Source organism: Sebastes fasciatus, chromosome 12, assembly GCF_043250625.1.
Source record: "Sebastes fasciatus isolate fSebFas1 chromosome 12, fSebFas1.pri, whole genome shotgun sequence".
Classification (NCBI taxonomy): Eukaryota; Metazoa; Chordata; class Actinopteri; order Perciformes; family Sebastidae; genus Sebastes; species Sebastes fasciatus.
In genome coordinates this window covers 24917177-24930752 of record NC_133806.1, presented here as the reverse complement: position 1 = coordinate 24930752, position 13576 = coordinate 24917177, and the positions used below count along the sequence as shown (strand labels likewise).

General features: G+C 44.3%; 2 protein-coding genes and 1 long non-coding RNA gene across 4 annotated transcripts in view; 2 read left to right on the top strand and 1 right to left on the bottom strand.

Moving 5' to 3' along the window:
- The window catches only part of LOC141779467 (sodium bicarbonate cotransporter 3-like), a 38266-nt gene that overhangs the window by 22568 nt on the left and 2122 nt on the right, over positions 1 to 13576 (top strand). For both annotated transcript variants that reach the window (XM_074654318.1, XM_074654317.1), the window contains exons 9-23: positions 1167 to 1254; positions 1382 to 1528; positions 1611 to 1714; positions 2643 to 2817; positions 2897 to 3030; positions 9733 to 9978; positions 10117 to 10222; positions 10482 to 10643; positions 11016 to 11129; positions 12217 to 12378; positions 12450 to 12701; positions 12794 to 12862; positions 12960 to 13133; positions 13207 to 13344; positions 13415 to 13503. In XM_074654318.1, the coding sequence (XP_074510419.1) occupies positions 1167 to 1254; positions 1382 to 1528; positions 1611 to 1714; positions 2643 to 2817; positions 2897 to 3030; positions 9733 to 9978; positions 10117 to 10222; positions 10482 to 10643; positions 11016 to 11129; positions 12217 to 12378; positions 12450 to 12701; positions 12794 to 12862; positions 12960 to 13133; positions 13207 to 13344; positions 13415 to 13503 (2160 nt within the window). The remainder of the gene's footprint in view (positions 1 to 1166; positions 1255 to 1381; positions 1529 to 1610; positions 1715 to 2642; positions 2818 to 2896; positions 3031 to 9732; positions 9979 to 10116; positions 10223 to 10481; positions 10644 to 11015; positions 11130 to 12216; positions 12379 to 12449; positions 12702 to 12793; positions 12863 to 12959; positions 13134 to 13206; positions 13345 to 13414; positions 13504 to 13576) is intronic.
- Positions 4105 to 8085, bottom strand: LOC141779471 (complement C1q tumor necrosis factor-related protein 4-like). The gene is made up of 8 exons (XM_074654323.1): positions 7854 to 8085; positions 6480 to 6530; positions 6178 to 6306; positions 5811 to 6090; positions 5368 to 5450; positions 5215 to 5265; positions 4784 to 4912; positions 4105 to 4549 (listed from the first exon to the last, which is right to left on the bottom strand). The coding sequence occupies exons 1-8, from the start codon at positions 7990 to 7992 to the stop codon at positions 4251 to 4253; spliced, it is 1161 nt and encodes a 386-aa protein (XP_074510424.1). The 5' UTR covers positions 7993 to 8085; the 3' UTR covers positions 4105 to 4250.
- LOC141779472 (uncharacterized) lies at positions 5415 to 5966 on the top strand. Its single transcript, XR_012596317.1, has 2 exons — positions 5415 to 5549; positions 5771 to 5966. It is a non-coding gene; the product is annotated as an uncharacterized LOC141779472 (long non-coding RNA).

Genomic DNA, 13576 nt, shown 5'->3' with positions numbered 1-13576 from the left:
CAGAGGAAATATTGTACTTTATACTCCACTACTTTTATCTGACAGCTTTAGTTACTTTACAGATTCAGATTATTAAAACTAAATCTAATCAACTAATAACTGTTGATGTATTATTATAGATTAAACTACCAGCAGTATATCAAGTAATTAAAAGTAGCTCCACCTTTACCAGCTGCTACAATAAAGTGATGAACACATAAAATATCCCAAAAATAGCAGATAATATTAGTTAAGTATCAGACAAAATTGGTAAAATATCCAAAATAACACCAGTAAAATATCCTATAGAGAATATGAGTATAATATCATAAAAATGTACGTTGAATATCAGAAAATAGTAATAATTTCAGACAAAAATTAATAAAATATGCGAAAAATATTTGTAAAATATCACAAAAAGTCATTAAAAGTAGCTCCACCTTTACCATCTGCAACATTATAGTGATGAACACATGAATGCATCAATAATTAGAATAATATAATATAATATAGATAATTCTGCAGAATGAGAAGTTTTACTTTTGGTACTTTAAGTATATTTTGATGCTGATAGTTTTGTACATTTACTTAAGTACCATTTTGAATGAAGGACTTGTACTGTAACAGAGTATTTCTGCACTGTGGTATTAGTACTTTTACTGCAGTAAAGATGTGAGTACTTCTTCCAGCTCAGGGGTATCACAGTTAGAAGTCTTGACGTAGACGGTGAGGAGAAGATAAACTCAGCTGAATATCTGGATGTTTAAAACAACCTGATTCAAACAGTTATATTTAATGTTCATATATTTAATTTTAGGTTTATTTATTCTTTGCTCATTTTGGTTCAAGCTTTCTTCTCAGCATTTTGTATTTACTTATTTGCACTGTGGTTATTTGTTATATATCACACACAACACATATTTCATATTTCTTATATTCTCATTTTCTTATTTTTAATTGTAGTACTTATATTTCTTACATATATATTGTAGCATTATGTACATAAGTTATTTACTCCTTTATTTCTATTATCTTACATTTCTTTATGTTTATATCAGAGCAGCTGTAACGCCCCCCACCCTGGTGATTCATATTATAGTATGTTATATTATAATAACAGTATTTATGGTTCTGATTAAAGTGGGCGGGACTGTGGCTCAGTGTGTGATGTCTTCCTGTCCGTCCAGGTTTCTCTTCCTGCTGCTCGGCCCGTTTGGTAAAGGTCCACAGTACCACGAGATCGGACGCTCCATCGCCACTCTGATGACCGACGAGGTGAGACGACTTTGGTGGATTTTGGTGTTTTGCTTCATAAGAAAACACAAATCTAGAACAGAAACAATATAAATGTGAACAGTCCGAGTGTTTTAAAATGTTTGTGTTCTCTTGTCTCTGTCTGTAGGTTTTCCACGATGTGGCCTACAAAGCGAAGGACCGGACCGACCTGCTGTCGGGGATCGATGAGTTCCTGGATCAGGTCACGGTGCTTCCTCCGGGCGAGTGGGACCCCAGCATCCGGATCGAACCACCGAAGAGCGTCCCATCTCAGGTGAGACCGCCGCTGACCCTGCTTCCTGTTTGTCCTCTTTTCAGCTCGCTGTATCTTCTTCGTCTCTTCTGTCTCTCTGCAGGAGAAGAGGAAAACGGCGTCGGCCCCTAATGGCTCCGCCCACGGCTTTGACATCATCAAAGAGGCGGAGCATCAGGCAGGACCAGAGCTGCAAAGGACGGGGAGGTCAGTCTTTACTATCTGGTAGTGGTGTACTCACATTCATATTCTCAATAACTCCTCCTCTCTCTGCTAATGAATCGTTATTAATGTGCATCATCCTCTTAAATAAAACAATAAATATATGAAACAATTAACTGATTAATGAAAAATATGAAGAGTGAAGTCAGTTTTCGCCTCACTTTACTGGCATAAGTTGGATCGCCGGTATCATTTGCGTTCATTCTAGACGCTCCGGAGAGGAGGAGGAGCTTGTCTCCATAGATACCAACTAAATTTCCTCCATCAACCATGGAAGAAGTTGTTGTTTCTACCATAGACAGTCTGTGTTTTCTACACAGAGTTTGGTCCGGTCTCTGTACAGATATGATGTTCTATCGTAGCTCTGGGTGACCACAGACACATACAAGATTTATTTCCTCCATTTCTGATTCAACAACTTCAGGATGTCAGTGAGGACGGGAGCTGAAAAAGGCTTTCACCACACAGCGCCACGCACATTTATCACTCCCGTTGAAATATTTCAACTCCTTTTGCCTGTCCGCGTCCATTTGCCTCTTTGCATCGATTTTGTATGTAATTGTGCATCGTGAAAAAGTTTGCTTTGCTCCTGGTGTGAACGCAGCATGAGAACACACACATCAAAATATACAACGTAATTCTAGTTTAAGAGCAGGAAGTGATTAAGAGCAAAATACAAACTACATACAGACACATCATAGTTTAATCGTAGTCTTCATTGAGATCAGATCAAGCTGTGCAAATAAAACAACATATAATGAATAAAGACGATCAATATGGTGCAAAAACCAGATGAAGACAATACCAGAAATGTCCGTTAATGATTTGATCTGTTTATTATTTGCATCTTTTCATCAACGTTTCCTGAATATGTACGGAATGTGTGGCGGTGAACCCTTCTTTCGTCCGTCAGGATCTTTGGCGGTCTGGTGAACGACGTGCGGCGGAAGGTTCCCTTCCTGTGGAGTGACATCAGAGACGCCGTCAGCCTGCAGTGTCTGGCGTCCGTCCTCTTCCTCTACTGCGCCTGCATGTCGCCCGTCATCACGTTCGGAGGTCTGCTGGGAGAAGCCACCAAAGGAAACATAGTAAGAACCAGACCAGAACTCAGAGTCCAGTTGAAGGAGCGGTCCACCGTTACTGACCCCCCCCCTCTCTCTCTGGTAGAGCGCCATCGAGTCTCTGTTCGGGGCGTCTCTGACCGGCGTGGCCTACTCTCTGTTTGCTGGTCAGCCTCTCACCATCCTGGGCAGCACCGGTCCGGTTCTGGTCTTTGAGAAGATCCTCTTCAAGTTCTGCACGTGAGTCAGGAGCAAAACTGCACATTACCCATAAGCCACTGCTGGTAGGGGTTAAACTATGCAGCGCTTTCCTGCTGCTCCCTCTGGCGCCACCTGCTGTCATGTTTCTATTCAGTCAAATCATTTCAATATTTTTGGGGTTTTTAGACGGTTAGTCAGACAGCTCCCTTTGAGCTTTGGGAAATTATAACTTTTTGTTACTATTTTCTTACATTTTACAGACTGATACAGAATGATATATAATGATATATAATGATATATAATGATATATAATGAAAATAAACACCCAGCAGTGATGAGGGATCGCTGTGAGTTAGTGAGAATAAATCAATCTGAGCCTGAGCTGAACCTGCAAACCCAGTTTATATATATGATCAGGTTACATTAAAATATCTTTATATCTGAGGTTTTATTTAAATACCATATTGAGATCAGTGACGTCATTCAGCCGGTCAGACCATTAACCACCATGATGACACTTTGAGGACTGTGATGTTCAAGAGGAAGAAACTCCTTTAAAAACTCTGGAGAAGAACTGATGAAGTATTAGTTTATAGAACAGACATATATGGAGCTAGAGAGGAGCTCTGGTGATGAGATAAGAATATATATATATATTATTTATATATATAAACCTGTATATACATAATATTTTCTTTTTTTCCCTGACATTTTCAGACATCTTTTCGACATTTTTCAGACTATTTTCGGACAATTTTCGGACATGTTTGGGAAATTGTTTTGACTATTTACCGGACATTTTTCAGACTTTTTTTCGGACGATTTTCTGAAATTTCTTTTGACATTTTTTCATACTCTTTTTGGACAATTTCAGACATTTTCATACATTTTTCAGACATTTTTCAGACATTTTCAGACTCTTGGACAATTTTCTGAATTTTTTTGGACATTTATCGGATTTATTTCAGCAGTTTTTGAAACTCATAGATTTAATTTCTAAATTCTTGCCAGAGATCCCAAAATGGCCAGACTGAAGGTTTTGTGTCTAAAATGAAAAGATGTTGAGTGTTGTCTGATTTGAAGCTGCACCCAGAAACACACAGAGTCTTTGGGTTGAATGATTCAAAGAGCTTTTATTTTGTATTTGAACTTTAAAGTGAAACCAGTCAGACTGTATGAAAGGGGAACTGGAGATGTTAAGGTCTAACTGGACTCGACCAGTTCAGTCAGCAGTGATGTCACATCCTGTCAGCTGATGGTTACAGGTTGTCAGAGTTGATGGGGAACAGCAGGAAGCCGCTGAAGGTGCTGTGGCGGTTGCTGTTGTCCCAGATCTGAGTGTTCTGCCACAGCTGCATGGAGAGCCTGTCGCCTGTCTCCAGCAGCAGGGCGCCGCCATTGGACGCCGTGTCGCTGCCGGCGCCGGACGTCTGCTCGTGGGCGATCAGCTGGATCTCAGCGTCGTTCTTGTAGAGAACGGCGCTCATGGGGAAGTCGGTGGGAGCGTTGGCTGTGAAACGGATGTAGTAGACGCCACGAACAGGTGCTGTGAAAACACCTGGAGGAGAAAGAGGAGGAGGAGGAAGAGGGGTTAATAAACAGGACAGGTGAGAGGAGACAAAAAAAACACAAGTTATACCTGAATAGGTAGTGAACAGAGTACCTGAGCAGGTAGTGAACAGAGTACCTGAGCAGGTAGTGAACAGAGTACCTGAGCAGGTAGTGAACAGAGTACCTGAGCAGGTAGTGAACAGAGTACCTGAGCAGGTAGTGAACAGAGTACATCACTGACCTGTCTCAGAGTTGTACGCCTGTCCGATGTTGGTCAGGACATCTTTGTAAATGAGAGTTTTGCTTCCTGATGTCGTCTTCTGGAGTCCGTCTCCTCCGAGAGAAACTGCGAACGCCACCTTCGGTATCTCTGAAGAGAAACACAACAGAACATCTTTAATAGAAGCTCAGATGAAACTGAAGAGTTTCAGTTTAACGGGTTGTTTAAAAAATGACTAAAAACAGTGGTGTCGGTCTGTTCAGGGGGATAGTTCTGATTCTCTTCGTCCAGGTTTGGACATCCAGAGACACACAGCAGTTAAACAGGAGGAGAGGCACTTGTTTTGTTTCTCAGTGCAGCCCTCTGCCCACCAAACATCTATTACTGCTGTTAAATCACTACAGCAGACAGACTATTAGATTGTGTTTAAAGTATTCTGAGGATTAATGGACCTCTCATGGCCTTCAGCTCCCTCTCTGTGGTCTCCAGTCTCTCCTTCACTCCTACAAACACACAAACAAAGTATTGAGATTATAAACGAGGATTGGTTGTGTGAAACAACCAGTGAGGAAGGAAGTGGTGGACGCTGAGACGTTGAGACGTACCCTGGTTCTCAGTCTGAAACTGCGTCACTGAAGCCTGAAGAGTCTTCAGATCGACTTCAGACTCTGTCGGAGCTTCGTCAACCCTTTAACACAAAGACAAGTGTCCATCACGCGCTGTTCACCGCTACATATACGTGCGTAGTTTGTTCATATGACTTTAAGGGACAGCCAATCAGAAACAGGTATTTCCGGGCGGCTGGTTAGCTCAGTCGGTAGAGCGAGCGCCCATGTATTGCCAAGGCTGTGTCCTGGCAAGCGGTGGACCCGGGTTCGAGTCCGGCCTGTGGTCCTTTCCGCATGTCATTCCTCTCTCTCCCCCTTTCCAACACTCTATCCACTGTCCTATCAATAAAATGCTTGAAAAATCTCTCCAAAAAAATAACTTTAAAAAAAAAAGAAACAGGTATTTCCTGTTGCCGTAGTAACACCTGAGTGGTCCTCACATGGGGAACAGCAGGAAGCCGCTGAAGGTGCTGTGGTGGTTGCTGTTGTCCCAGATCTGAGTGTTGAGCCACAGCACCATCTTCAGCTTGTCGCCCTTCTCCAGCCGCAGGGCAGCGCCGTTGGACGCCGTGTCGCTGCCCTCGCCGGACGGCTGCTCGTGGGCGATCAGCTGGATCTCAGCGTTGTTCTTGTAGAGCACGGCGCTCAGGGGGAAGTCGGTGGGACCGTTGGCGGTGAAACGGATGTAGTAGACACCACGAATCGGTGCGGTGAATTCACCTGCAGGGAAGATGAAGAGTGATGAGGATGAGGAGGTAGTTAAAATTTGCTCTAAATCTGGATGTCAGCTCGCTGACTGTGTCTCACCGGTCTCAGCGTTGTACGCCCCGCCGACGTTGGTCAGGACGTCCCTGTAGATGAGGTCTTTGTTGGCGGTCGTCGTCTTCACGAGGCCATTTCCTCCCAGTGAGGCAGCGAATGCAACTTTAGGTGTTTCTGGACAAAAAAAATCCTTTCGTTTTTCCAGACTGTCCAGAGTAATTTAGAATATCTGGCGTTTTCACACAGTATTACATTTATAGATGTATAAATATATAAATATGTTCAGATATTTTCCCTCGTAACCTTTACGAGACATTTCTTCAGTCGTAGTTTTTGAGATTTCTCACCTTTGACTCTCTGCAGTTCCCTCTCAGCTGCATCCAGACGCTCACTCATCGCTGTCAACAGTTAAAGAGAAGAAACGTTAGAAATCAAGCAGAACAAACTGAACTTTGTCTGCAGGTCCAATCACCAGCTGAAAGTTCTGCTACGTGTGTTGGTTGCTAACTTCACATCATCTGCAGCTTTAATCCGTTTATTTTGATTTTTTTTTTTTTTCAAATTATTATTTTGGGGGCATTTTTTAAGCGTTTTTATTGATAGGACAGTGGATAGAGTCTTGGAAAGGGGGAGAGAGAGAGATGACATGCGGAAAGGTCCACAGGCCGGATTCGAACCCAGGTCCACCGCTGCCAGGACTGAGCCTTGGCCACACATGGGCGCCCGCTCTACCGACTGAGCTAGCCAGGCGCCCCCGTTTATTTTTTTGGTGTCTGTTCTGGATGGATTCAGTAAACATGGTGACGTGTTTCGAAGTTGCTCCCCCTGACTGACCTCTTCTCTACAGAGAGGTGAAGCCCCGCCCCTTCCTGGGACCACCATGGGACCTTATTTCAGTAAAAATATGAATGGTATCAACGGAGAGAGAGTGAAATATGTATTGATCCCGTATGAATTGCTCCATTAATAACACAGATGTTTGTACATTTTAAAAGATAATTTCTTTTCTTTTCTTTTTAATTTTTTTTTTATTTGGAAAAGGCATTATCACAATGTATACCAAACTTTACAGATAGTTATACCTAACTCTTTTCCTGTTTCAATATACATGTACAGTGTATATGCATATGCACGAAAAGAGGCACGCGGATGCCACAGCACTTGTGAGTCCACTCAGTCCTCTGGAGAACTGTGGGTCCTCCAACCTCACTTTCTAAAGAACGTAGCCGTGTAAACTGTTCCACAAGTCCAGATTTAACACATCTAAACACATACACCTCGATATTCAGTTTCATACTCGGGCGTATACAGCCTGCATGCTCATGCATACTTCTCCATCAAACTATCAGCAGTTTCATTTAGCTGTCTTACATATGCCTATCTCACACTCTATTAAAGACATAACTATATACATTAGAACCAAGGGAGCTTACATTACATTCTTAGTATTCTCAGCAAGAAGAGGAAAGGAAGAAAAGAGAGAAAAAAAGAAAAACAAAGTCAGTGGAGTCATACAAAGTCTGCTCTAAAAGATCATTTTTAAAGTCCAGAAAGTCAGTTTCTTTAACTTTTAATTGTATGGAATGAAACTTTAATTGAAGCAGCAGACTGATATCAGTCAACTGACAGTGACTTCGGCCCAAAGCTGCAGAAAGTCTCCTGTTACTTCAGAGTGAATCTTAGACACGTCCCTCCTGTTAGCTGTAAATGTGCAGCCTTACCTCGTCTCTCGGCATTCAGCTCTTCCAAGGCGACCTGCACCTTCTTCAGCTCGGCCTGGCTGTCTACGGGCAGAGCCGAGCCGAACCGGGCCAGGCACGCCAGGGCCAACAGCAGCAAGACGGGGAGACACCGAGACATGATGAGAGACAGGATGAGACAGTTTGAGGACGGACAGGCTGCTGCTCTTTAAAGAGATGCTGTGTGGTCGATGACCTCGGAGTCAACGGTTACATTGATTATTGTTACTGCTGCAGGCTGAACTCAGATCAGATGGGACTCTGTTCTGCATCTAAATACAACTCAGTCAAATCCTCTTACCAGTATTTCACTCCTCAACCTGACGTGTTGCCAAGGAGACCATAACATCACACAGTGGTGGCCTGAAGGTTAGAGAAGTGAGCTTGTGACCGTGAGGTCGTCGGTAAACCTGGGTGGGGAAAGTGCCCCTCCCTCATTACCACCACTGAGGTGCCATTGAGCAAGGCCCTTAACCCCAAAATGTAACAAGCATATATTGACACGCCGTTCCTGGTCCGTCCAACAGTAACACTAGAGGGGTGCCCCTTGGGTCGATCTCTGATGCCGAGGGGCGCTGACCAGGCAACGATATTTGACGAGTCGGAAGTGAGAAGGTGTTGGAAAATTTGCTTCAAAGCCCGGCGCTCTTCTTGGAGGCTTGAGGATACCGACGTTCATGTCCCGTGTGAAACCAGAAAAACTTTGATTTGTCACGTAACTTCTGTACTAAAGTTACGCCACGTCCAGAGTTTTTTTTAAGCCATACCACCATCTTTTCCTAAACCTAACTAAGTAGTTTCCTGTGAAGACGTAAGTTTATTTTGAAAAGACTGGAGTGGAAATTGACACGTTGCTGGACATTCGTAGGAAAAAATGAGTAATAACTTCTCATCAGATATCATAGGAACTGTTGTCTGAGGATACGTTGCTATTGGTCAACAGAGCAGATTGGTGGGTCAGAGTTCCTCTAGCGGACCCTCTGATCACTCTGATTGATCAGTGATTTTTCTCCCAGAGAAGTCGTAGTCCTCTGACCTTTGACCTCTTTACAGCTGGTGATTCCATCATCCTGTAAATCACTACATGTTACCTCAACTCTTATAATGTCTTCAATATATACTGACTCTGGTTACTGATTGGTGGAGTATTGATCAGGTAAACATTGAGCTGCTGATCTCTGATTGGTTGTTTCTGAGGTCAGGGCTGATTATCACTGGACTGGAGATAGTGTAGTTATCTGTGGTGAAACTCGCTTTTATTTCACTGCTCACTGAGATCAGTTCGACTGAGAATAAGACGTTTCAGAAGAAAACTTAATATTTCTGCTGATCACGTTCCAAATCATCCGTTCGTTTTTAGCTGAAATTTCCAAAAGAAAGGCAGACGAAAAGTCTGATCCTGGCATCGTATGAAACTATAAAACCTAATGAATCCATTGGTACCAACCATGTCATACGAGCTTGTCATGAAGGAGGCTAAATAACGCTCCAGTCAAGTCATAGTCAAGTCAGCACACTGACACACTGACAGCTGTTGTTGCCTGTTGGGCTGCAGTTTGCCATGTTATGATTTGAGCATATTTTCTATGCTAAATGCAGTGTGAGGGTTTCTGGACAATATTTGTCATTGTTTTGTGTTGTTAATTGATTTACAATAATAAATATATCCATACATTTTCATAAAGCAGCATATTTGTCCACTCCCATGTTGATAAGAGTATTAAATAGTTGACTAATCTGCCTTTTAAGGTAAATTTAGAACATTAATCATGATTAACTATTTAAATTGATTGACAGCTTTAATACATATAAACCCATTAAAAGCTTTAAATAGTGGTGTAACCGTCCCGTCTGTCCTCAGTGACTACGGCCTGTCCTACCTGTCCCTGAGGACCAGTATTGGACTCTGGACCGCCTTCCTCTGCCTGCTGCTGGTTGCCACCGACGCCAGCTCTCTGGTCTGTTACATCACCCGCTTCACGGAGGAGGCCTTCGCCGCCCTCATCTGCATCATCTTCATCTATGAGGCTCTGGAGAAGCTGGTCCACCTCGGGGAGCTCTACCCAATCAACATGCACAGCCAGCTGGACAACCTCACCCTCTACACGTAAGATAGACCGGGTCCAGTTAGACCAGATCAGGACTTAATAATGTGTCTCTGACTCATTAGATCCAGCAGCACCTCTGGTAGACTGGGTCCAGTAAGACCAGATCTGTGTGTAATATTGTGGTTCTGACTCCTCAGGTGTCGATGTTCTCCTCCCTCCAACGCCTCGGTTCAGGTCCTGGAGACGTGGAGCAACAAAAATGTCTCCTCAGAAAACCTCCAGTGGGACGAGCTGACGGTGAAGGTGAGACATCAGAATCAGAACTAGAACAACTGGGTGTTACCGCTGGTCTGATAGAAACATAAAGAAATAATAGATAATAATACATGATGACTTTGATTAACCAATCAATCGTTTTGAGAGCTAAAACTGAAGTTGGAGGTTTTCCCATTCACTTCAATACTGTCAAATGGCAGCAGCCTCTAGTGGACGCTGGAGGAGCTGCAGCGAGACTCATTTTAACTGTATCACTGTCTCTTTGTCTCTGTCTCTGTGTATCCAGGATTGTGTGGACCTTCACGGGGAGTTTGTGGGCCCAGCCTGCGGCGACGCGGGTCCCTACGTCCCCGACGTCCTCTTCTGGTCCGTCATCCTCTTCTTCACCACCTTCTTCCTGTCGTCCTTCCTCAAACAGTTTAAGACCAAGAGATACTTCCCAACCAAGGTCAAAACAACACACACTGTTATATCTGAATAACTCTTATTATTATTATTATCATCATCAGATGTTCAAACTCGAGCTTCAGTGTTACGGTCCAGAGGTCATGATAAATAATTAATATACTAATTTATTAATAATTGTTAATAGTCAGGATTTATCAAATGTTTAATACAAATATTTACAGTTAGACTTTGATATGAAATAAAAACCAAGATGGAAATGGCCAAAATGACAAACTTCAAACTTCAAAACGGCAGTCCACAAACCAATGGTGACTACGTCACGGCGGCTGGGTCACGGCGGCTACGTCACGGTGGCTACGTCCACTTCTTGCATACAGTTTGTGATTAGAGAGAAATTGTTTTGTGTTTGCAGGTTCGATCGACCATCAGTGACTTTGCCATCTTTCTGACCATCATGATCATGGTGCTGGTGGATTATCTGGTGGGAATTCCTTCACCCAAACTCAACGTACCCGACCGCTTCGAGGTAATCTAGATTATGATCTCATCTCTGTGTCAGGATGGAACTGTTTTAATCCAGTTCTAACAGTAGATTGATTAGGTCAGAGGTCAGCTGCTGTATTACATCATACTGTGTACTGTGCAGGTGTTTCTTTAGGTCAGTTACCCCCAGCTGCAGCACAACAACACACTTTAACCAGAGAGACATAGGTTTGTTATCAGAGACACGGACAGACCAGTAACTGACTTTGTCCATTAATAGTTGGTGTATTTTCTTAATTTTAAATGTAAATTGATGGAGGTTTAACATATTCTTCCTAAAGCTGCATGTTAAGTGATTGTGATTTTACTTTGCCATTAAAATATAAATTAGAACCTCCGTCAAGGCCAATAAGTGAACAGTAATGTGTGTAACCATCATATCTACTGGGTTCTTCCTTGGTCCATGCTACACCCTTCACCAGGTTTAAATGCTAATCAAGCTGTTAGTTTTAATCTTGCTGACAAACAACCCAACTAAAAAGTCATATGAGATGCATATAATGTGAACATATATGAAGAGATGGATTCACGAGGATGTCAAGCACCTTCCAGGCGTCACCAAACAGAGTGCTTGTGGGACATAAACAACAGAGTTATTGAGAGGCAGTGGTTTAAAGTTAATATTATTCTCGTCAGCAGTCGACTACTAGGCTTAAATTATACACTAAGACTGAAACCGACCCGCCAGCCGAATAATAATAAACGGACTGGAGGTTTTGAGTTTAGATTTAAAGGCCTCCACAGAATCAGACTGTCTGATGTCTATAGGGAGGTTATTCCAGAGGAAAGGGGCTCGATAAGAAAAGGCCCTTTGGTCTGCTGACTTTTTTTTCACTCTGGGGACAGACGGGAGCCTTCTGAGAGAGGAGAGTCCTGATTGGAGTATAAGGTTTACGTAGATCAGACCAGTAGGAAGGAGCGTGTCCATTTTTCATCAGAAGCACTTTAAAGTCTGATCTGACATGGATTGGGAGCCAGAGCAATGAAGCTAAAACTGTTGTAATATAGTCAAATGTTATACTTTTAGTTAAAACGAGACGTTGTTTAAAGGTTTGTCTTGGTCTGTTCAGCCCACGTCCAGCAATCGAGGGTGGCTGATCTCTCCGCTGGGACCGAACCCCTGGTGGACGCTGCTGGTTGCTGCCGTCCCCGCTCTGCTCTGCACCATCCTCATCTTCATGGACCAGCAGATCACCGCCGTCATCGTCAACAGGAAGGAGAACAAACTCAAGGTCAGGACAGGTGGACATGGACAGGTTTGTCTGTGACAGCAGCTCAGTGATGGTCTGTGTTCCTGTTGCAGAAAGGCTGTGGTTACCACCTGGACCTGCTGGTGGTGGCGGTGATGCTGGGCATCTGCTCCATCATGGGCCTGCCGTGGTTCGTGGCGGCGACCGTGCTCTCCATCTCCCACGTCAACAGTCTGAAGCTGGAGTCGGGCTGCGCGGCGCCGGGCGAGCAGCCAAAATTTCTGGGCATCAGAGAGCAGAGAGTCACCGGCTTCATGATCTTCGTTCTGATGGGCTGCTCCGTCTTCATGACCTCCGCCCTCAAGGTGAGCGTCACACCTGTGGTCCTCGCAGAGATAGATAGACAACAGCCCCGTCCGTCTCCGTCCAACTGTCGAATGTCTCTTCTGTCCTCCAGTTCATCCCGATGCCGGTCCTGTACGGAGTCTTCCTCTACATGGGCGTGTCCTCGCTCAAAGGCATTCAGGTGTGTCTCTGTGTCCGTCTGTCCGTCCTGCTACAGCTGCATCCGTCAGTGTCTCAGTGTCTCTGACGCCGTGTCCGTCCGTCTGTCTGTCCTGCAGCTGTTTGACCGGATAAAACTGTTCGGCATGCCGGCCAAACACCAGCCGGACCTGATCTACCTGCGCTACGTCCCCTTGTGGAAGGTCCACATCTTCACCGGGGTGCAGCTGTCCTGCCTGATCATCCTCTGGACCATCAAGGCCTCGGCCGCCGCCGTCGTCTTCCCCATGATGGTGAGATGAAGGACAACAGAGAGGACGTGTTTTATTCTATTAATACTATAACTGGTCTCCTGTTGCCGGGCAGGTTCTGGCTCTGGTGTTCATCCGGAAGCTTCTGGACTTCTGCTTCACCAAGAGAGAGCTGAGCTGGCTGGACGACCTGATACCAGAGAGCAAGAAGAAGAGGGACGACGACAAGAAGAAGAAGGAGAAGGAGAAGGAGGTGAGGCGCTCAGCTGAAACCCTAGAAACGATGTGACTCTGCTTCACTGACGCTGCTGTTTGTGTTTCAGGACGCCCGGCGGATGCTGGAGGAGGAGGACGATCCGCCGTACCACACAGGAAACGTCATCAGCTTCCCCATCAGAGAGCTGAAGGGATGGTGAGTCGATGACATCACAGCGCTGTGACCCCCGTTAACACCGACTAATGTGTGTTTGTGTGTGTGTGTGTGT

Coding starts and splice junctions, on each gene's coding strand:
- LOC141779471 (XM_074654323.1), bottom strand. CDS start 7,992: ATGTCTCGGTGTCTCCCCGTCTTGCTGCTGTTGGCCCTGGCGTGCCTG. Junction 6,307..6,479: donor GGAACTGCAGAGAGTCAAAG/GTGAGAAATCTC, acceptor TTTTTTGTCCAG/AAACACCTAAAGTTGCATTC. Junction 5,266..5,367: donor GTTTCAGACTGAGAACCAGG/GTACGTCTCAAC, acceptor GTGTGTTTGTAG/GAGTGAAGGAGAGACTGGAG.